Genomic DNA, 23,818 nt, shown 5'->3' on the forward strand with positions numbered 1-23,818 from the left:
AGTTTTTTTCTCCTTTGTGGCTTTTGAACTTATAAAAAAGGATGGTTTTAAAATAAGTTGTTCGTTATGTCTTGCTTTTTCAACCTAAGCAAAGAATTATCGTTTAAAAAAATAAATTCTCTAGCTTTCTTCCACTGGTCGGGAGAAGATTACCAAATAATTAATTCTGAGTGGAAAAATCTCAACCTGTAGTAGAAAGTAATTGTAGAAATTTAAATATAGTACAAGCACAAGAACACTAAATGTGTATTTGAAGCCTTGCTATTTTGATATTCTTTGTATTTGAAACCTCAATCTTGCATAGATTAAATAGGGTGCTCTCTGAAAATTTCCACTATATTGAGGTCAGAATATCACAAAATGTTTAAATACTTGAGGTAGTATCAGATTTTTATTTATCCTGTCATGATATTTGGATTTTTAATTTACATAGGCTTCATTGGAAAGTTGTATAAAACTAAGCTTGTTCCAATGTCTTCTAGTTCTCCATAGCTCAAGTTAGAAATGAAAAGACTAATGCAGTTTTGCTGGGTCTTCAAATTTAGTGTGTTACAGAATCTGCGAATGCTGGTAGCCATGAATGAAAACCTCAAAAGCCAGGAGCAAGAATTCAAAGCACATTGTAGGGTAAGTTTTAGTTTCTTAGATGACAGTTCAGTTACAACTTGATAAACAAGCATCATACTTTTTCCTGTTTTGTCCTTTCTTCCCATTTCCCCCATTTCATCTTCTTAGATGAGCCAGCAATGACCTAAGGAGCCCAGTGCCAAAGTGGAAATCTTGTTGAAAGCCCCTAGCTTTGGAGCAGACCGCTACAGATACAAAGACTGAGATAAATGTGTTACAGTTTTCAGAGTAGTGTTTCAGCTTGGCTGTTTAATTGCAGTGTATTACAGCTGTGTTTATAGACTGCCCAGAAATATGATCAGAGAGATTTGTTTTCATTCTCATCTATTTAAACAGTAGGGGATGGAATTTAATGGAATGAAAAGAAGTGAAAAGGCATACTGCACTCTGGCAGATACTGAGCACAGAAACCTTGTTTTCCTATATAAACATTTTAGAAAACTCTGAAGAATTCTGATGGAAATGACCTTGCAGCTGACTTTAGGTTCATTCATTGTTAGGAATACCGTGCATTACAGTTCTGTGTCATGCTGTTGCTGTTGTAGTATTTCATTGTTTCCTTAGCTTCTCATTTTCTATGTCACTCATTGTATGTTTTACTTAACAAAGTATATTTGCAAGTATATTTACAAGTAAGAAATAAATCTGTTCCTGTGTTGGATAAATTAGATATTCAGTTTTATGTAATGAGCTGTAAAGCATGCTTAACCCTGGGGGCAGGGATTGCTATTTGGTCTTTAAAAATTTTAAAAGAAAGTGTATTGTCAGCACCATAATTTTTGTTACACTTGTATGATATCAAGCCTCCTGCCATCCCCTTTTAAGAGAATAGGTCTCAACTAAAAGCAGTATAAACTCCTTTTTTTTGAATAGGAAGAAATGGAGCGGCTTCAACAAGATATTGAGAATTTGAAAGCTGAGGCAGCAGAAAATGGGGAGGAAGAGGTAAATAGCAAGTGTGTGAAGAGCTTATTTTCAATTTGTGTTTTAAAATGTTGGTTTATGTCCTTCTGACTTGGGCACATTCTAGTTAGGATAAAAAGACCTGTTGCAATTTCTGAAGAATTCTGTTCTCCACCTGTTCCAACTGTGGTAAATCCACAGCTCAGGCTAATAAACAATAATAATAATAAAAAAATAGAATAAAAATGACCACAGTATATTTTTGTCCCTTTTACTTTTTTCTTTGTAGTATCAGAGAAGAATCTCTGGATGTTGTATTACGGGAAGTGCATATTTATGGCATAAACAGATCCTCCTCAGAAAATATGTTTGTTCTGGAGGTCTTTTCTTTTCCCTTCAAAGGTGGATATGTTTGAAGGATGGAAGCACAAGTTTTCAGGGGCTTAGAACACTGCATACAATTAGCAGCTATCTGAAATTAGGTTTAACGCCAGTGCAACCAAACTGATGGCAGTGAATAATGAATGAACAGAAAATGAAGCACTCGACTTAATTGTCTTGATGAGTAAACATTTGATATACTTGTCTGCCAGGAATCAGGTAGATTATTGGTTCAGTGATGCTGCTGTCCTTCTGAACACAGCATGAAAAAATGAAAATGTAACTTAAATATTTAAAGAAGAAAAAGTGATCTATGCTCATTGCAGGAAGTGTAGGATACATATCAGAGGGCTTGCTTTCTGTTCTGGGCTGTGTTTATCCTTACCGTTCCGGAGGTTGGTGGCCCTGCCTGTGACAGGGCGGGTTAGATCTTAATCCTTGGGTCCTTTCCAACCCAAACCATTCTATGATTCTCTGAACCCTGCTGATGAATCAAAGTGTGCACTAAACATCTACACAGTAGTTACAGAGAATCTTTGGATACGTAGCTTCATTTTGTGGGACTTTTGCAAGCAGTGGAAAAACAGCTGACAGATCTTTAAAATCTAAAAGTCTTAGCTTGTTTGCTGTGAAAGATGAAAGTTGTCAATCATTGTTTAAAAAATCAGCAAGTGATGATGGTGTTCTAGTGGGAGCCATTCAGTGGAAGATAGAAATACAGACAAAACTCAATCTGCACATTTCTGTAATTGCAGCTCTCATTTGTCACTGTAATCCACAATTGTTTTGGGTTTTTGAATTCTAGGAGCCGAATAAGCTTATAGACCAGCAGTACCAAACTGAGAAGGAAAAACTTCAAAAGATCCGCCTATTGTTGGTAAGTCTATAAACTTACTTAGACGAAACAATTAAAGCTTTTCTCACCCTGTCACTTTTAATACTAATTTTACTTTTAGTTGTAATTATAAAAAAAAAAAAATCACAAATCATTTACAAAATAATATTGTGCCTCAGCCAACACCTTAAAAAACAAAACAACAAACATTAATTATTTAGTAACAAAGTACTGCTTGGGGGGCTTCATCCATTTTAAGAAGAGAGCAAGAAGAGGCTTTGTTTTCTCCCCTCCTAACTTTCTATTCAGGCACGAAGAAACAGAGAAATAGCGATTTTACAGCGCAAGATTGATGAAGTACCCAGCCGAGCTGAGCTAACACAGTATCAGAAGAGATTTATTGAACTTTACAGTCAGGGTATGTATATCAAGCAGGAACATTCTACTGAAGGCTAAAGCCCCAGAACGAGGGCAATTGCATTTTAAACTTATGGTGTGTAACAATAGCAATTGCTAATTCTGTGTACTTTAGGGGTTGTTTGATATTCGCATTATATACCCTGTTTTCAAGGTTTTATAAGCTGGTTATAAGAATTCTCTTGTGGGCAAAACTTGATGCACATGATTTTTGGAGTAAATTCTGGTTGTAACAGGTCCAGTCATATAGGTCAATGACCACTGTGTTTAGAAAGTCCTTAATTCACCATATACTAATGAATTAGATTTAAGTTGCTTTGAATTTCCTGGAACTCTGTTTTCTGTAGCACAAAATAAATGCGGTAACTTAGAATAATGCTGTGCTCAGTCTCCTGGCCAGGAACCTGTGCTATCCAGGCTAATGTCTTAGAAAATAGAGCTGAAAACTTGTAGCAAATCTTCCTGAGAATTGTGGGCTTTTTTTTTTTTTTTCTTAGGAGATTTTTCATTTGGCCAGATTCAGGAGATCTTTAGAGTTGCCAAAAACAGATTTTTGGACTTCTGGGTCCAAGGTATTTTGGACAGGGCAACCTTCACAGGCACCTTCCAGCCTCAGTGGTTCTGTACTGGAATGCTTCTAAGTTTCAGTATTCCCTGCTATTAAATATAAACATGGGTGTGTGTATATGCGTGTGTGTATATATATATATTATTATCACAGCCAGAACTGCTACAAGATAAGGAAGAGCTGCAGGAAAGGAGAGGTTTGGGAAACACTTCAATTTCGCAGAAAGTCCTGCAAAAACAGGACTGATCAAGACGGTATAAACCTGTTGGAGGTCATTCTGTTCATGCACTTCTTCAAGCAACAGCCTGATTTCAAAGCAGCAGCAGCTGGAAGGTCTCTTTGTAGAGCGTGCTGAACAGCCCTTACTGATTTTTCCAGCCTATCTCAGCCTTTCCTGAATTCCTTGATGCTTTCAGGCTCTGGGTGCTCAGTATGCTTTCTAGGATACAGGGTCAGTTGCAGCAGTGGAAAAGCTCTTTGCTCACAGCTCATGCTGCAGAAGTAGTCAGTGCTGGATTTCTGTCACTAAAGCATTCAACTCTGAGATGTGAACAGCTGTTTCGCTTCAGCTGGAAAACATCATCAAGCAGTAGGACTTCCTTTAAGAAGCTGGAGGTTTAGTGGTGTTATGATGTGGCAGGAGAGTTGTGCTGTCTGTTAATGGCTCCATTCAAAACCTTAGTCCAATATATTGGTTCAATAAAGATCTTGTTTAAAGATGGGCAGCTTGTTAGCTGGTAGAGTTTAATGTGATGATTTCAGTCTAGTTTAGCTGGCTTACTTGTGACTTTTGGAATAATTTTCATCACTAAACCATTTGGTCTTTTTAAACCCCTACTTTTTTTTCTGGGTTCAGAATTCTAGACAGTGCTTGATATGTTAACTGAAATAATTTTTGCCAGTTGTCCTTCTCCGCTGAGCTTTTTCCCACCATCTTAGGTTTCCGTAGTCAGTGGAGATATTAAGAAGAGATGAACACTTCAGAGACTTGAGTATCAATCATTATCTTGTAGGCCCAAATGGAAGGTGTGTCTGAGCCTTACTTTCCCCACTGAGCTGTGACCAGCATCTGCTCACCTACAACAGCATTTTTTGGAAAGAGAATAGTATGTAATGCTATCAGCTGAAATACACTGTAAAGAAGGAAAGAAAGCTTTTGTTGTTTGAAAGCCTCCTTGGGTATCTTGCACATTCATAGCTTGCAAGATGCAGTTTAATGTACTGTTTTTTTCCACACAGTACTGTTAGAAAATCAGTACCCCTGCACTGTGACCCACCAGTGCACAAGTTATCTAGGGCAACTGTTAGCAGCACAGCAGCCTGTATTGTCTAAGGGTAAAGCTTGTGAAGGAAGAGTGAACAGAGAGTGGTAAGGGAGCACAGCAGATAGTGCCAATGTACGTTTGCATAAAGGACTGTCAGTATCTGGGGTTAAACATCAAACTGTGTTGTTTTGGAGTTCAGTTCTCATAAAATCTGGTAGCTCCAAGCCCTGCTGGAGATTTAATACAGAGGAAATATTCTTCCAGAATGTATTAGAGAGTGTGTTCCATTATTGATAGCAGTGCATTATACAAAGCCTGCGGAGTACTTGTATAGGTTCCATTTCACTCATGCTCTTTTATTATTCTACCTTTTTTTTTTTTCTTTGCAGTCTCAGCAACTCACAAAGAAACAAAGCAGTTCTTTACTCTTTATAATACACTGGATGATAAAAAAGTATATTTGGAAAAGGAGGTAAGAAAGTGTTACTGCTGTTTTCTAAATATTCGGTCTATGGAGAAGGAGAAAGTGAAAGCTAAGTAAAAACTATTTAGCCATGTCAGAGCTAAGTTATCAGTCTGTGAAAGTAAAATGGAGACAGTTGGTTCATACGAATATTTCTGATGTTGAGGTGGAAATGATCTGGGTTGTAAAAAGTACATTGGTTTGTAAAGCATGTTTAAACTGCTCACTGTGTGAACAAAACATGAGTAACATCTGATGAGCAAATCTCTCTCTGCTTAGCTTGTGAGACCAAGTGGTTGTCAAATTTATGACAACAAAAAGATACCTGTTTTTGAAGTTAGTGAATGACCATTTCCATCCCTTAAGTGGTGGATCCTAATATGTGTACTAGATGATTTTCAGTTTAGAAAATCAGTAGTTTATATGACTTTTTTAGAGGGCACGTGAACAACTGATAGAATAGGTCTAAAAGCAGAAATGTTCTTCAGCAGTTAATGTATGCTGCGTGTAACTTCCAAGTTCCAAGCTGCACTTGCATGGATATAATTTCAAAAGGCAAATAAACTGTCCAGGCATTTCATTTAGCTTGATGTCAATCATGAGAGAGGTGCTTAAATGGCTTCTTGTGCAGTCATAGCTTTCTTAAGTATGTAGTATTGTCTTCTGAAGATTTCTTGCTTGGTTTGGTGGTTTTAGTGGGGTCTGTTTGTTTGTTTGTTTTTATTTTCTGTGTTTACAAACACCCAACCCTTTTATAAAATTTGCTCAACAAATGGAGGGAAATGCAATGCAGTGGAATTACGGCTGTAAAGGTTACGGTTCTGACGTGAAAGTCTCTTCTTATGCAGTTAATGGTTTTAATCATACTTTGAAAGTTTTATTTATTAAAATGCTTTTATATTGAGTCTTTCATTATGTCTTTGCTTCACGGGTTTTATAGTCTGGCTTCATTGCTGTGCAGGGTAGCACATCAGCTTCTTACTGTGCAACAGTTGTGCAATACTACTTTTCATTACTTGACTGTTTTGTGGTACAAACTGTAGAACTGCATTCTTAAACACAAGCTTATGGGAAATATTTCAGGGCAGGGATGTGGATTTGGCAAGTATTGATGAGTCACGCAGTGAGTGATCACTTGCCTCTAAGTAACAGGAATCTTTAAGTGTCGTAGCTTTGGAATCTGCTCAGAATTTGTTTCATAGTAAGGTCAGGAACAGCTGCAGGTTCTGCAGCGCACGTGCCTATTGCAGTTGCATTTATATGGAAGACTGTAGATTTGAGGGAGGTCAGTTCTGCTTTCTGTAGCAGTTAAGGCAAATGGTTCAGTTTGCAATGCTTAGATTTGTTCAGTACATTTCCAAGTATTCATCATAAGGAGAAACTGCTTGGAAGGTTTAACTGCAGGAGACTTGGAAGAGGTATTGAAAGCCATGAGGAATCTCATTCATTGCTAATTAGTGAATTTTAGTGCTCTCAGCAATCTTTAGATAGTAATAAAAATATAGGCAGTTTAATCAGCTGGGTGAGTTATACCAAGAGCAGCAAAATAACTCTTGTTAATGTTGGTACAGATTTCTTTGTCTTAAGTGCAATGCCAGTATCTTGTAGCAGGAGCTACTCATAGTGATATCAGAATATCAGCTATTTTCTTCCTTTTCTTTTTTTTTTTTTTTCTTAATTCACAGGTCAATTTACTGAATTCTATCCATGACAACTTTCATCAGTAAGTAATGGTCATTTTTCTCTTGATAGTTGCAATGAGTATTATGGCTGGTTGGAAAAATAGGAGGGGGAATGAGTAATGGACTCTAAAAATGCATTAGTATATTTTATTAACTTAAACTGTTTAATAAAATAGTTTATTAATTCTGTTTAAGCCAATGTTTGGGGAAATTTTAGACTTGGAATTACTTAACTTTTATAGTCAACATATGTTTTTAATATGTGGTTGTTCAGTTGTGGTTGTGTAAAGAAGTTCAGTCTTAATTTTCCTGGCGTTAATTGAAATATTTTTCTCCATTTTGTGAAGCTGTAGTTATATTATATACAAAACATTAGATTCAGACATATTTTGAATGTTTTTTATAGACTAACTCAGTATTTAAAGGCTTTGGTGAAGTGTGAAGTCAAATCATAGTTCTTTTGGACACCTAAGGTCAAAATACCATCTGTGATGCAGCCAATGTTTATTTCTTTCTGGTGCTTTTTTGACTTAAGGGGAAAAAAGTTCCAGAGTGAATTTTGGCATGGTAGTACAGTTCAGAAGAGTCATAGGCAAGGAGATGGTCTCTTAATTTTTAAGTAATTTTTTTTTCTCCTAAGTAACGATCTCTATACTATAGAATCACCAGGGTTGGAGAAGACCTCCAAGATCATCCAGTCCAACCATCCTCCTATCACCAATATTTCCCACTAAACCATGTCCCTCAGTCCAGCACTTAAACATTTCTTGTACACCTCCGTGAACATACACACTTGTGCTGTTTTATGTTGGCTCAGAAATTTTTATTTTTTATTGTTATATTCAAAATTCTAATTACAACAGAAACAAGGCCAAACAATTAGGTATTTCAAGCGTTCTTCTTTGCAGCAGGAACTGTAGATCTGTTCTGTGTCTCAGTGATGAGATCCTTCTGATTCTGTCCATTCAGTAGAACCCAGTACTATAACTGGCAGCTGGGATTTGGTTGGCTGTATTGATGGGTGGGGGGTGGTTTTTTCTTTGTTTCCCTTTATCTGTTCAAGATAAGTTATGAGCCCAAAATTACATCAGGGCTTTTCCTGTTAGGACGCAAAATAATGTTTTAGAATATTAACTGTTCTCCTAGTCCTCCACACACCTTCTTTATATTTGAATCAGCTGCTTTTCTTACAAGTTTGTGCTCTTGGTCAGTTAATAGCAATTTATTTCTTGAAAACACACGAGAGAGTTGAACTGTCAGGGAGAACTCTGATGATGAGCTCTGTAGTCTCTGTTTCCATCTCTTTGATAGCTTATATCAGCTGAAGTTCTGCACTGTTACTTGAAATCAGAGATTAAAAAGATTATTTTTTTTACATAGAATACTAAGTAATGCAAACACTTGGACGTTGGTGAATACACAAGGTAATTGTAGATGAGATGCATTATCCCACATGCATATCAGTTTGTTGCTTTTGTTTTTTTCCCCAGAGCAATGGCATCTTCTGGTTCTCGTGAGCAGTTCTTGCGACAGATGGAGCAGATTGTAGAAGGCATCAAACAGAATCGAATGAAGGTCTGAGACACTTCTCACTTTCTCTAATAGAACCTGAAAATGATTTCAGAAAAGCCTCTCGGATAATAACTATGCACAGAAAAATTCAGTATGTGAGGTGCAAATTAAGCAAGCAAATAACAAGTATTTTTTTTCTCATCCGTAAGAAACTGCTCACTGCTGAAATGTAAATGAATAGAGTAGAAGAGAGGTACTGTTAACGCTTCTCTGCTGGTGGGAATTTTATATTCCTTGTTACTGGCTATGTAGTGTTGTAGATGCATGAAACAGCTGTATGTACCCAAAGTCTCACTGAAGTCCCTGAGGTCAATGGGAATTTTTTCCATTTGGAAAATGCACAAGTACAACTGTGCCTATGTTAGACTCACTTTCTGGTGTTGAGTAGATTTAGAAAAGTGTGTTGTGCCCATAGGTCAAGTGAAAGGGCTTTGTGGGTGTGCAGAGCCCAGGAGTTACTGCAGAGAAGACAGAATTGCTTCTGGTAACACTGAGTGGCTGTTCTGTGAAAGTTCAGCCTCAGTGGACTTTGCCTTAAGTGGTCTTGGGCGGATGTACACACGTGAGCCAATAGTTACTTCAACTAAAGGTGTCCACGGTTGTATTTGCATGCAGTGGGATAGCTTTAAGTAGTGCTTGTCAGTAGCCTCTATTCCTGAGAGGAAGGTAGCCTTCTCTATAATAAGAGCTGATCTTTCCATTTAGAGGCTTGAGTTGTTTGTCACAAATTTGGCACAAAGACAAAAGGTAATTTTCATGTGTGGGTCTTGAGCAAGTTAAAGTTACACAGAGAAATTAAAGATGTGCCCTGCTCTGATAGGTACAACTAGCATAAACAACCAAATCAAGATCTTGTTATTTCATCAAAAGGCTGCAGTTTCCTGTTAATTTCACCACGTCATCACTGATGTAGACCTGTTTGGTGGGCAAAATTCTGGGCTTGCAGAACCTTAGCTCAATTCTGAATGCTGCTTTACAGTGCCACTGATACTGAGATGTCCACTTGAGCTTTTTCATTTTTCTTAAGAGTTGGCCTAAATGTTATCTGTGCTTAAAGTACAAGGCATTTGTGAAGCATCATTATAGAAAATTATTTCTTACACCTTATGTGCTTTTATGTGTGTTTCTTATACAGTAAATGACCTTTAATCCTTGCTGTATACCAACAGATGGAAAAGAAGAAGCAAGAAAATAAAATGCGAAGAGATCAGTTGAATGATGAATACTTAGAGCTTCTAGAGAAACAGAGGCTTTACTTTAAAACAGTGAAAGAATTTAAAGAGGTAAGAACGTTTTTTGCTAGCGTAAGTTGGCGAATACTTGAACTGAGCAGGAGTCATTTAAGAAGTTCTGCTCAGATACACTGATTGCTTTGAAGCAAATTATCAACTTTGCTTTCGGTTAAGAGCACATTTCTAAATATATGGGTTTGTCTGAGCTTTTTCTTACTTTCTACTTTTAGTTTCTGGTGACTTAGCGGTGTTAAATCACAAAGAGTTAGAATTGGCTTATGAGGAAGCTGACAGTCTCATCTTTGGAATGAGTTTTATATCATTGCCTAGAAATGGGCAGTATTCATATTGTGTGAATGGATGAAATGTACTCTCATCGCTAGCAGAACTATGAATTTTTTTTATTCTTTTTTTTTTGTAAGGCTCATAATGTAGTTCCTTACTGCATTTCTACTCCATGGCAATTTAGAGGGCAACAAATGGTATTGTTTTTATTTTGTTAATTTTGTGTTGTCATATTCACAATTCTAATCACAACAGAAACAAGCCAAAACAATTATGTCTTTCAAGTTTTGCACAGTTATACTTTATTACGTGTTAACATTGTCTCTTTGTGGGTGTTTCCACATTATTTTTGGACTCTAACTTTTATTCTGAAAATTCTTTTGACACTGATTGGCTAGCACCCCTCTACGTTAAAAGAGAAGTATTAATTTGTTACTGAGCAAGCTGTATATTTAGGTTTCAAGATGGAATCTCCTGGAGATCTATGAGCAGCAGTTAGGCGTTGGAGCAAAGAGGGTTGTGGAAATGTGTAAGAGAGGCAATCTAATGTCTTTGCAGTCATAAATACTTTAGTAACCATCCTTGTATTTAACTTGCTGTGGAAGGACTGTTTAACCTTTCATTCATGTCACTTTTCTTGAGTCACATCATAACGTGTGCTTCTGTTAATTGTTACCATGGTAATGAAAGTAGTGCTGCCAGGCAAAATTGACGTTTGGCTTCAGAAGTTTTGGGGAGAAAAGAAATCTTTCTGGTTTATTCTGGGGTAGCCCCTCCTGTTTTGGATGATGTGCTCTGGGAGATGTTCTACTTTTCTGGCAGTGTTTTGCATCCTCTTTGAAGAAGTTAGGTGGTTGTGGAGGTTTTTGTTACTTTGGGTTTTTTTTTTTGAAGCAGAAAAAAGCCATTTGTCTTGCACTACCCTGTGAGAGAACTTCTATTCAATCTTGGTATTTTTAAAAATAACGATAAAAAATTGTGGTTGTGTGGTTGAAAACAGATGGTATATGCCTATGTTCATACATTTCTTGACCAAGAATGGTTTCCTGGACACTGACATCTTGCAGACTGTCTTCTGAATTTTCAGATGTTCAAAAAGTAATCTCAATTTCACATTTTTTCAATGTAGAAATAAATAGGTGGATATACTCTATCTACTTCTAACAACTTTACACTAATGGTCAAGCAGCATTCCTTTTGGTGTGTATGTCATGAAGTTTAATCAATTTTCCATTGGAATAACATTGTGGATGAAGCAAGAGTTCACTTCAATTCATCACTCATTCCAGACTACTTTGTATTTTGGAGGTCTTTCAAAGATGAGGCTTTGGTTTGCTGATGTGCAGGTACGTACAATAGGGTTAAGAATAACTACCTTATCTGTTTGCTTGCTGTTAACAGGAATGTCGTAAGAACGAAATGCTGCTGTCCAAGCTGAAAGCTAGTTCTTCCTGAAGATCTCCAGCTGGTGAAGTTGATCTATATGATTGTTCAGTCTATACATTAAATCTCTTTTGTGAAGTGACAGTTACAGCTGCAGTTGTAGACATGCGTGTGTATGTACATACACACAGCTGTAAAGTCTGGGATTTTTTTTCCAGTATGTACTCTTTTACATTCCTTCATCAAATGGCTGTATTATTCATTATTGCCTCCACTACACAGTAAAGAGTTAATGCAGTACAGCAAAACAGAAATACTGTCTAATTTTATTTATTTCTGTTGTTGTTTTTTTTTTCTTCACGGTAAGGACAATGAAGATGGTTTTTAATTTGGGTTTTAATGCTGAAGAACTCCAAAATTCTGCAATAAGTAGATATAGACTGTGTAGTATGTCCAGTACCGTAAGATGAGCGCTGCAAGGTGCAGTAGCTTGTTAATTTTGGCCAAACATAAACACAGAAGATGGTTCCCAAAACTTTCCACCGGCTAATAACTTCACACCGTTTTAATTTAAACTCAAGAGAAGATTCCAGAGGAATAAAAATTAATTTCTAATGGTTAAGACAGAAGAAAATGGAAACTTAGCTTGGATAATTCTCATGTAAAAATATAGATCTATATTTTTATAAAGTCTAGCAGTTGTATAATTTTGTTTGAAATTTCCTTTTTTATATATAGAGTATGCACTTGTTAAATTAATAACTCCAGGAAAAATACCTTAATCACTAGAGCCATCGTGTGTTATCCCTGGCTGGGATGAAAGTCTAAGTCTGTGTCAGCTGTAACATAGGAGGATAAATATTCAGACTTTCTACTCAAATGACCTGATGCTCACCTGTGAAGACAACAGCCTATCTACCCTACTGAAGATTTGTCCTTGAAGGTTTAGAAACTTTGTGGAACACTTTTTCTGAAACGTTTTTATATCTGTATGTATGGTATTTTATAATTCAAACAGTTGCTTTTTGTACTTAACATCAGGATTTTGGACTGACTTAATGTACATCACATCTTTTGTTCAGGAAAAGGAAAACCGCATTATTTTTCCCCAGTAACGCTGATGGCTGCTGATAGATTACTTTCTATGGCAGCAAATACAAAATAAAAAGATGTTTAGAATTCAGTGAACTTTTGCTATTGTGTTTTTAGGATGGCACTTCAAGGTTCCACACTTAAGGTTGATATAGTTGCCTTAATATGATTTTGAATTGCAGGTGCATTAAAAGATGAATTCTGTAAATGTAGTGTCTTGATATTCACTAGCGGAAATGCTTTTGTGTGTCACATAGTGTTTGGTAACGTGTTATCTCTTGCTGCTTTTGTTAAGCTTGATGTTTAGGTATCTGGAACAAACTATCAAACATGCTGTACGCAGAGCTGATCCACAGAAGGGTAAGATTTGTTTTTGCATAGACATTTGCTTATGGTACAGAACTGTCAGCAGAGATGGTACAAGTTCATCACACTGCACCACCTCATTCCACTCCTTCTGAGAACAGTGGAAGGTTGTATATGACCTTACGCAGACTCTGTAGCATTAAATGGAAAAGTGTATGCATTCATTAAGCTTTTGATAAGGAGACTGTGGACATTCTAATTCTGTCTGGGTTAAATGCAGTAAGCTACCTCAAATCTGGTAGGCTAGATTCAATGTGACATGGCTTCTCGTGATTTTGTGATAACCTGAAACGCATTTCCTGTTCCTTCAGTACAAACAGAAAGAACCTTTATACTGAGCCAGGTTATGCCTTACTCTCCTACAATTGCTAGTGACTGACTATAATGCAGGGTGCTTCTCTTATACTTATTTAAAAATCTAGGCAAAACTGAATTCAGAGTACCTGAAGAAGGAAATCAGGTTTGCGTGCTACTTGTAGACATTCTCTAGTTAGCTTTGGTAGCAGTAGACAAATAGTGTCTACAAACTCTATAAAAACTGTGATTATCTTTCTAATTTGCACGCTATTTCTTCTGATACTTGGTCAGTTAATAAAGTCAGTTAATAGCATGAGAAAGGGCACTTCAGCTAGTGGCAAACTTTGTGTCTCCTTGATGACTGTTGACTATTCCTGATCAGTTTTATGGTGGAGGAGCAATCTAATTTCTAAGTGGGGTTTTCAAAGAGCAGAGAACAACCCTGAAGTGGTTACTGTTTTCCTTTAAGTAGCGAGCTTCCATGCATGCCATAAGTTTATATGGTCTTTTTACAGAATTGTGGTGCTAATACTTGATCTGTGAAATTTAAAGTACTTTTATTGGCCACAGTTTAGTGGAGCTGTGTGGCTGAAGCAGTGAATTCTGAAATGCATGTATGGAAAAGACTGCTGAGTATGCTGGCTACTTTCTTTTACTTAGCTGTATGTAACTGCAGAAGTTTTTGCACTAACTAAAAAGCATTTGTACTCTGAAGTGTTCATAATGTTTTGATGTGCATCAGAGCTAAGGTGCTCACAGAGCTAACCAGCACACGAGAGTTTGATGCCCTCAGCACTCATTAATTTCAGAAGAAAGCAGGAGATTATTATCATGTGTTCTGTCCCCTATGAAATGTACAAATATTAGCAACAGTGAGTGAAGGAGAGATGAGAACATCACTTCAAATTATAACAGGGACTGGACAGATTTGCAGACAAGACTCTATTGATATGGAAATCTCTGAAGGCAAGTTAAAATGATCAGTTTCTTTTCTTTCGTTAAGGTTTCTTCCTCTGCTTTGCCTAAATTAGGCATGTAAGTAGGACGCATATATAAGGCGATACACAAATCTTATTTGTTTGGGTGGTGGATGACATACACTTAGGATGCTCTTTTATCTCAAGTTTCTGAACACTGTCCTGTTTATATGTGCAGTGTGTGTACTGCCAGGGCTGCATTGTAGGCAGTCTCTGCCAGCAGCCACCAGAGCTGGATGGTGGGCTGGTCTCCCTGGTTTTCCAGGCAGGAACTGCATCCCATCCAGCTCTTTGAGCAGGTTTGGTGCCCCTGGGCATTCAGCATCATGTTGCCATAGGCTGCTAGAACTTGGTTTCTTGATGACTATGGTGCTAACTAGCTTAGAAATTACTGGTGCCAAGGGAATTTGTCAGCCTGTATTTTCAGGGCCAAGTCCTTAATTTCTGCCTGCATCACTCTTTGTGCAGAAAGGGCTTGGGAATTCTCAGGTAAAACAGGTCTTTAGAAATAGAGATTGAGGCTTCTATTGTAGGAGCTGGAGCACAGAACTTCTAGGTGGAGTAGAGTCAGCATCAAGAAATAAAACAAGGCCACTGTGGTTAGATAGAAATAACTGGTTTATTCCAAACTGGCAACTCGTATTTGGGGAAATAAACGACTGTATGTCTAAGCACTGCTAAATGATCTTTCTTTAGAATACCTTCTTAAAAAACATTTATTATTATTTCTTATTCAAGATACTTTATCGTTCATCTTCATACACACAGGGCTTGTATATTCTGTATGCTCTTCATTCTGCCTTGAAGCCAAGGATAACAGCACAAATGTAATGTAAGATTTGAACTTTAATGCTTGAACTGCCAGAAGGAAGAATGCCTGCATGCTTCATTTTGTTCTTTCATTTTCTTTCAGTTAAAATGAATTTTCAGGTTTTGATTATGAGAGTAATTAATCATGGAAATAAAGTACCAAGGGAGGTAGAAAATTTTCCAATGTTGCAACATTTTAAATCAAGGTTGATGACTTTCTGAGAGCTATGCTCCCATTATACCAAATATTGGGCTTGGTACATAAATATAAATATATTTATATTTTTGGATTCACTTAGATCTGATGGCAGGAATACTTATCTCACAGGAAGAAGTCGACTCCAAATGACAAATAGTGGAATTTACTCAGTTAGGGTGATGAGTACACTTATGATGTAAGAACCCCAGATGGGGCAAGGCAGTCTTTCACCTGCAGCTGACAAAGCAGCCATGTGTTGCTGCTAGTGAATACAGCATGTTTTGTGCTTGTAACTGCACATAATAATAATAATAATAAATATATATATTTAACATATATAAAATATATATATATAATATATAAATAAAATAACAATGCATACAGTTCCTACTGGAGGTATCCGGTGTCTGTCTTGAACTCCCCTGGGTGTTCTGGAAAACAGGGAGAGCGTGCGCCCTGCAGGCTGAGAGAGCAAAACACAGGTGAAAAACTACTGGCTAGATCCTCCTCCTTTGCAAGCAGATGAAAGTAATAACCTTTGTAGCTCAGAACAGCTTTTACACTTGGCTTTAAAATTTTACTTAACCCCAGGGACATAACTGACCTTTACTTCACCAACCTTTCTCCCTGAGCTGCTGTTTACAGGAGGACACAGCCCCTCAGCCAGACTTGGGTGTGTTCTGGGACTGCTTACTCACCCCTTTTAATTTCAGAGAAATTCAGCAATGAACTGACTGCAGCATGTTCGTTCTGTTTTCTCCTTTCCAAAAAAGTCCCCAAAATAAAGCCAACATCCTGTGCACAATCACAAACATTTCAGTGTTGCTCAATCCACAGTTCTCCTTGGTGCCCTTGCTGATGAAGAGCAAGCTGCAGGATGGCATCTGTAGTTGGCTGGATGAGATGACTCAAGTTAGACTTGACATTCTTGGTATTAGATGCATATAGTGCTTTGCTTGCAAACTTTAACACACAACAGTTCAAAGAAGGGACGTATTCACTGCTTCTTTCTTTGTCAAACACTGGAGTAGCATATATGTATTTCCTAGGGGGAACTGTAAACTGACTGTAGGTTTATGTGCAAACATCTTCAATCTTCTTTGATTCGTCTAAATCCCCCTAATGAGATCTTGTGCTTTAAGTCTGCCATGTATCACTGGCACGTTTCCCTCCAGAAATCTCTGTATTGTGCAATAAAGGAATCATTTTCTTCTCTGTCCCCTTTTATCTCTGCTTCAGGAAAAGGTTCTTGAAGGCATGGTTGTAATATTTGTTAAATACCATACAAATGAAAGGATTAAAGGAAGAGTTGCACTAGCCAAGCCAAACAAAGATGCTTTTCGAGATGCGTGGAATGTTACAGGAACAGAGGGGACTTACTAATTCTGTGATGAAGAAGGGGATCCAGCACAGTACAAGAACTCCGATTGAGATGCCAACCATCAAAGCAGCTTTCTTCTCTTTCTGTTCCTTCTGTGTTTCTCCATCTATCTGGAAAGTGATAGCTGCACGATGAGCTGTAAACACCATCAGCTTCCTTCACCTCAAAACAAAAGAAAATGTGGATTCTTAGCAAGGCAATTTGTTTCAGGGAAGTATTTTTAAATGACAACGTGACATCTGTGTACCTACCACAACTCCGTTCTTTTCATGTTAAAAGGAAGAAAGCATCCCAGACTGCCAAATTTACCAGACTTCTCATTGTGGTGGAAAAGCTGCTGAGCATGACTGACAAACTGCAGTGAATAAGGAGTCGTGTGATGCCAGGTGTGTTGCATTTCACTCACACCAACTCAGTACTCCCACAAGAAGTACTTTGCTGCTAGAAAAGCAGCCAGAATTTGAAATCAATCAGCCTCCTGTTCTTATGCTGGCTTCCACAGGAGGTACACAAGCGGGGAAAACGTCAGCTACTCCTGCCGCCAGCAGTACTCCTTGCCTGTTGCTAAATTAGCTACTTACTTTACATGCATGGCCCTTTGTGTGAGCTTCAGAATACATGGAGGGTTTCTGTTTAATATGGGGAGAGCAACTCAGCTAGGGAAGTGTTGGCTAGGCCATCACTCTTTAAGACAGATAGCCCTGTCTTCACCCTCAGACACAAGACGTGGCTGCAGAATGCGTGAACAGCAGATTGTGAGTGCAGGCAAATAATGGAGGAAAATGAAAATCACATCTATCCTGACAATTAAAATGGAACACCCCTCGTGTCGCAACGATCACATCATTTGTCTTTGGAAGGACTAGCTCTACACATCTGTCATCGCTCTCTGCAAAAAGGGGTGAGTGTATGACACGAGGACAACTTCGTGACAAGCAACCCTGAAAGATTATATGTTAGCCCTGAGGAACAGCTACATCAGTGTAGAAGAGCTATCTCTGGAAGAGCCATCCAGAGGACTTTGTCACTTGCACAGGGCAGTTTGGTACTACATTTAACCTTCAACCCTTGTTTAACTCCCTCAGAGAAGGAGAAACATCTCTTGCTCCCATACTGTCCTAACAAGTTCCATGGGCTGGAGAGGCTGCACAGGGCAAGGTGCAGGACAGCACTGCACCCCCAGCAGCTGTCAGACCTTGCCCAATTACCATCAAAGGAGTGGGAAGGACTCCCACAAAACTGATAGGCTTTGGCCAGGCCTTAATTACACACCTAGTATACAAACTACTTTGAAAGGGGGAAAACAGCACATCAACAAAACTTGACTGCTAATTCTGTACACTGAAATGTAACACTGACCCTGTAATTGCTACACATAAGCAATCCTGACATTTAGCTTCTGCCAAGCCTTGTATGTGTGACTCGATTGATCAAAAGGGCATTATCCAGCAGTTTCTGCTGTCCTTCAAGCACTCTCCTTTATTTCAATTCAACTTCTTACAGAGGGAATTATTACCTACTGTCGACAGGGTATGACAGAGTGCAGCTGTTGGTAACAGCTTTTTTTATATGAGGTTCATTTATGTCAGTACTGACTGTATAATTCACTTCTTAAGGAGTCTTAGAACAAGTAAACAAATAATTATAAAGCGTCAGGCTGATTTAGGCTCCCAACCCTGCAATTGTTGTTGTTGTTTGTTTCAAGGGAAAGTAAAAACAAAAACAAAACAACCTCTCATTTTCAAAGAAGAAAGAGGACTGCATCACACCATATCACTATATATATATATATACTATATTAAAACTAAGAGCTATTGCATGTCCATCTCCCCCCCCCCCCCCCCCTTTTTTTTAGAAGACTGTCCTAATTGTTTTTCCTCAAATAAAATCACAACCAAGAAAGACTCAAAATAGCTGGTTCCTATGAGTATGAAAAGACATTCTGTATATGCCAGCTCTCAGCTCAGAGAGATGCCCTTTCTCTGTGTCCGTACACCCATGCTGTGGCAGCCTGGCTTTGTCAGCTGAAAAGATGTGTTTGAAATCATCCTGCTATCATCAGAATCATTCCACTTGGTTTCTTCAGGCATTTCTACTGGCAAATGAGTACCATGACCTCAAATCTTTTTTTTTTTTTTTTTTTTAACTAACTTGCTAGAACTAAGCAGCCACGCTGCTGGCATGCCTCAGGCCATCCATGGCAGCCCTGGCATACAGCTCCAGCCCAGCAGAACCTGACAGCCACCTCCTGAGCACAGCACAGACACCTCTCCCAGCAGGAGAGGTATTGCTGTCACCTTCAGGCTGAGAAGCACTGCCAGCTCTTGGCACCAACGGCTGGAAGCCCCACAGTGCTCCTCAGAATAACCACTGCTGGGCACACGAGGTGAGAACTGCCATAGGCACAGACTGCACTGCACTCCTGGAGTAAGAGTGACAAAGGTTAGCGTTGCAGGGTGAGGATGACAGGATCAGGGAAGGATGTGGCGAAAGAAAGCAAAAATAGGAGGGAGACTGGGGAAGAAAGAAGTGGAAAATTAAAAGTGAGCTGTTGGGCAAAGCAAGTGAAGTGAAATGGGGTTTGTCCCATCAGAGAGAGGGACGGCGCTGATGCTGACAGCCTTATTCCTCCCAGAGGAGGAGAGGCAAAGCCCAATCACCTCAGGATGGATCCTACAGAGATCCTGCATAGAATGAGAACGAACGTGCATGCATTCGTTCCGTACATGACCCAGCAATTGCATTATGTCTTCGTTTACCCCAACAGTGTAAAATTAGAAAGAGGAAATCTAAAAAAAGACCCAAACAAGTAACAGCAAATTCAAACTACGGGGATAACTTTTAAATGGGTCCCAGTCTTGCAGTGCACACGCCTATCATTTATTCTTACAGAAATAAAAAGAGAATACAACTCTTCTCCAGGAGTGGCACTTCCTGACTGGCTAATGACAGCTCCAATCAAACCGTAATTGAGCTAAATCCTCATGACAGCCCCGAAGCACGTCTCAGACCGTGCTGAAATCACCGATTCAGGAGGCAGGCACCTGGGGGACGCGGTGCACATCCCCACCCCTCCCCTTTACCTGGGCAGCCGCACCGCCGCGTTCCTCCCGTGCTCCCCGGTGCGCTGCTTGGCCGCCTCGGAGATCTCCCAGTAGACGTAGAGGACCGCACAGATGGGACAGGCAGAACGCCGCGCCGTGCGCTCCACATCGGCCCCTCCCCTCAGCCGTACCCGGGCTGCAGCCGCGCGGGCGGGCGGCTCGCGGCAGGCACGGGGAGGCGGTGCCGCCTTTCCCGCCCCGCCCCAGGGCTGCTCGGAGCGCGGCCCGGCATGGCGGCCTCTGAGGAGGGCGGTCCGCCCTCGGCTCCTCACGGCCCTGAGGGGCTGCGTGACGCCCCTCTCCTCACAGCCCGGCCTCTCCCGCAGGGTTGGGGGTGGTTTTGGTACCGCAAGTCTGCGTGAGGTACCCTGTGTCCCAGCTCCTGAAGTCCTTTATAACCCCGAACGTGCGCTTCCGTCCCGTTTCTCCACATCTTCAGCACAATTTCAGTAGAAGTTACTCTCACAATACAACACAGGCTCCTTTCCTGTCACTGAGCTACTCGCTGCCGCCGAAGGCTCCCTAACGGTGTTCGCAGTGGAAACAGGATGAGAGAAGATCAGTGAAACACATTTCCTTGCAAATATGAGGCTCTCATACTTGCAACGTCTCTCCGCTCTCCAGAGGAGCGATAAACGAGCAGCACCTGAAGCAATCAGGTGGCGGTGAGCGTTGTCACCTGTGATTGCTTCACAGCTGCCTTCCCATGCTCTTTGCATCATTCCTTTCTAATTTGTGTCTGCTTTTGTTAATTATGACTGTAATTAATGCTGCTTTTTAAATGCCAGCTTAAGAATCATCAAACAACGCTTTGTTGCTTATAAAAGTCACTCAGAAATAAAGGAAACAAACAAATAAAAAGGCACTATAACTTCTGGAGGTCTCCCTCCCCCAAAGCTGCATCGACTTGCAGGTATGTATGTATTCCGAATAACAGGAAAAACAAAACAAAACCAAACAAAAAAGACAAACAAATGTTACACAAGATCAAAAATAAAAATCACACCACAAAAGAGGAAATAAAATAAATACCTCTTTTCTCCTAGTGAAACTAGGGGACCACACAGTTCAGCTTTCTGTATAGCTACAGTATTGCAACAGCTATGGTGTCTAAGTCCAATGAAAGCAACAAATGTGCTTTGCTTCATTCTCTAATTCTTTTGAATGGCTTCAGAACCTTCGCTGAGCCAAGAGTGGTAATATGTCTCCTTAGAAGATAACTTGTGTCATCAATTGCTTCACTGTGCTTAAAGTGAGCAAATATGTAGCTAAAGACTTGGAGCAAGTAATGGAAGTGACAGTAAATATAAAATATTACCATTCTTCCTGGGTTCTTTTGTGGGCCAGCAAGCCTGGTGAGTACAAAATGCAAATGATGGGAAACAGTAATGCGCTTATGGTCTGAGTGTAGAAACATGTTATGTTTTCTTAGCGTTTATTCTCACTTTTCCCTGGTGCCCTATAAATGGCCCAGAGAGAGAAGGACTTGTAGCAAAGTAGAGCAATTTAACAAGTTACAGAACATATTCCCCAGTCCTTACCACTTTACCAAATGCTGCCTTCAAAACTCACCCTTTAGGCTGCTGACATTGAAATTAATCTCTTCTGTTACAATCTTAGTTTTCCTTTTCTGTTAGCCCGAGCGTTCTGAACACAGCTTAATCCTCCCTGCACCCTCACCTTTCCTATCCAAAATCCAGACTCCCAAGGGAGGGATTTCCAACCAGAGAGCCTTACCCAGTGGCAGTCAGCCCTTAAATGAGGTCTAAGAGAGGTGCAGCCAGGCTGCACCCCTTCTGGTCACACACATGAATTGCCTTCACCTGTGCTCCCAGGGCTGACCAGGTCCTTTCCCCAGGTGCTCCATCAGTGGTTCAGGCCATGACTCAGCACTTCCTATACAATGGTCATGCAAACCGACTTCCTTACTGCTGTTTTCTACCATTTTCAAGACCATGCTGCCTAGGAACAGCCTTGGAGGATGATTATGATTTATTTATATAACAGAATTTCAGTGCAACACATGAGCTGGTGAGGCAGTTTCCATATTCCTATTTGCTGTATATTTATAGCAAATATGCAAGATTTAAATATAATTTCCATTTTTCTTTTCAGGTTTGCTGTTATCTGTTAAGAGATAGAAACTGATTATTTTTATGTAGTTTTAAAGGGACTGCAATGAACTTTACTACTTTGACTTTTGACCATATCTTAGGCAGTAATTTCCACTCAAATAATGATGAAGATGCAAGCTGCTAAGTATGAGGTTTTCTATGAGTATTATTCAGCAAATATTTGTATGCCTGAGTGAATGTGGTTTGCCACAAGGTCATGCGCATATTGAGCACAGATAAAGCCAGCACATGACTGTGAATGGCATTATATAATAGCAGATTTGCTAACTTTACTTTTCTCCTGTTGCAGCAGCCACATTAAAACACACACACCAGACCTAATGAAAACCTCAACTGGTAATCTATGATTTAATAAGTCCAATTTGCTTGACTTTTACTTCTTGTTTCTCCTACCACTGGTAATCCTGCGGAGGAGTAAGAGCTTTTTACTATTATTTCGACTATATAGAAGGCATGGACTTTCCACCAGCAAATTTTAATGTTAAATGCTATGTTGAGAGGGTGTTTTTTTCTTTTTTTTCTTTTTTTTTCTTTTTTTTTTTTTTTTAGGAATTCATAGCCATTGATTTCTAATTGAATTGTTTGCTGAAAAACTCACTGTTCAAATGTCTTTTTGATTCTCATTCTAGCAAACGCCTCATCTCTGCACCTTTTTTTTTTTCTTTTTTCTTTTTTTTTCTCCCATTTGTCATAAGTTTTAAATTGTGCCTTTAGGGTCTGTTTTCCTTCTTTTTATTATTTCAGTTATTCGGTTTGAGAAAACACCACCTGATGACAAATAATAGGCTCTTTTCTAGTTACTAGGATTTTAGATTTCTGTAAGATCCCCTACAAGTTGAATTAACTAAATAACTATCTCATAAACAGGACAACAGGGGAACTAAAACCCAAATACAAGCTATAGCTAGTCAGTATCTTGCCTTTTTTCACTGTGGCCAGAAGTTGGAGGCCTCTACTCAAATGTTATTGTATAATTACATGCCCTTTTTACCCATCTAGTGAGAGCTTCCTTCCCTTACTAGCTTGAAAACAAGTGATTAGACTATCTAAAGCATTGGTTGCTCTGATACATGAAACAAAAAGGCTAATTACTGCCAATATGTGAACATACTTCTTATTAACAGCAGGTGTAAGTAGATAATAACCAGTTCTGAAGTGTTTATTGATAGTGAAGAACAAGAACATATCCTCTACGCATGATATTCACCCCAAAACATCTGATTGGCAACACTTTCTGACTGGTCTTGTGCCTGTCTATAACTCAGCAGCGTTATGGAATAAGGAACCTGTAACGTGACAAGATTTTTCATGGTTATGAGCAGTAGCTTGAAAATGGAATTCTCCTTTATGGGCCACTTTTGAGAATTGTCAAAAAGATCTTACAGTTCAAGCAGGACAGTTTTGATCACCCTTTTAAAGTGGTTTAAAGAGTCCAATTTCTTTGTCAAGGTTCTCAGAGAAAGAAGGCAATTTCTCAAGGCATGCAATATTAGTCCCCAGCCTATCAGTCACTGTTATGAGCCAAGCCTTGAGAGTCTGATGGCTGAGGTCTATTAACTGCTCACAAGATTGATAATAGGCTAAGCTGCAAAGGAAACGTTAGATTTCCAATCAGTTTGACAATCTCTTAAACTTCTAGCAATGCTGTAGCAGAACAGATGCTGCTTGATGCACACAGATATTTAGTCAGAAACTATTCTTCATTTCTAATTCCATAAACAAAGAGAAAGGTTACTGCATCTGCACAAGTCAGGAAGCTGAAGCCCTTCTCTTTCATAACTTAGTCTCAGCTCAGGATGTTTGCTTTGGCTTAATTGGGAAATTACAGTGAGAAATAACAGACT

General features: G+C 39.2%; 1 protein-coding gene and 1 long non-coding RNA gene across 5 annotated transcripts in view; one reads left to right on the forward strand and one right to left on the reverse strand.

Annotated features, from left to right (window-relative positions):
- CCDC93 (coiled-coil domain containing 93) overlaps positions 1-12,913 on the forward strand; it is a 32,832-nt gene extending 19,919 nt beyond the window's left edge. For 3 of the 4 annotated variants that reach the window (XM_015289827.4, XM_046943631.1, NM_001031262.2), the window contains exons 15-23: positions 546-627; positions 1,501-1,572; positions 2,717-2,788; positions 3,056-3,164; positions 5,386-5,468; positions 7,145-7,182; positions 8,632-8,716; positions 9,883-9,996; positions 11,632-12,913. In XM_015289827.4, the coding sequence (XP_015145313.2) occupies positions 546-627; positions 1,501-1,572; positions 2,717-2,788; positions 3,056-3,164; positions 5,386-5,468; positions 7,145-7,182; positions 8,632-8,716; positions 9,883-9,996; positions 11,632-11,685 (709 nt within the window). In that variant the 3' untranslated portion in view covers positions 11,686-12,913. Of the gene's footprint in view, positions 1-545; positions 628-1,500; positions 1,573-2,716; positions 2,789-3,055; positions 3,165-5,385; positions 5,469-7,144; positions 7,183-8,631; positions 8,717-9,882; positions 9,998-11,631 lie in introns of those variants that run through there. The other variant, XR_005861253.1, reaches the window with a different exon arrangement.
- Positions 12,914-14,945: 2,032 nt separating this feature from the next.
- On the reverse strand, positions 14,946-19,991 carry LOC107053868. The gene is made up of 2 exons (XR_001467613.4): positions 19,819-19,991; positions 14,946-16,897 (listed from the first exon to the last, which is right to left on the reverse strand). It is a non-coding gene; the product is annotated as an uncharacterized LOC107053868 (long non-coding RNA).
- Positions 19,992-23,818: the final 3,827 nt, after the last annotated feature.

Source organism: Gallus gallus, chromosome 7 (genome assembly GCF_016699485.2).
Source record: "Gallus gallus isolate bGalGal1 chromosome 7, bGalGal1.mat.broiler.GRCg7b, whole genome shotgun sequence".
NCBI classification, from domain to species: Eukaryota; Metazoa; Chordata; class Aves; order Galliformes; family Phasianidae; genus Gallus; species Gallus gallus.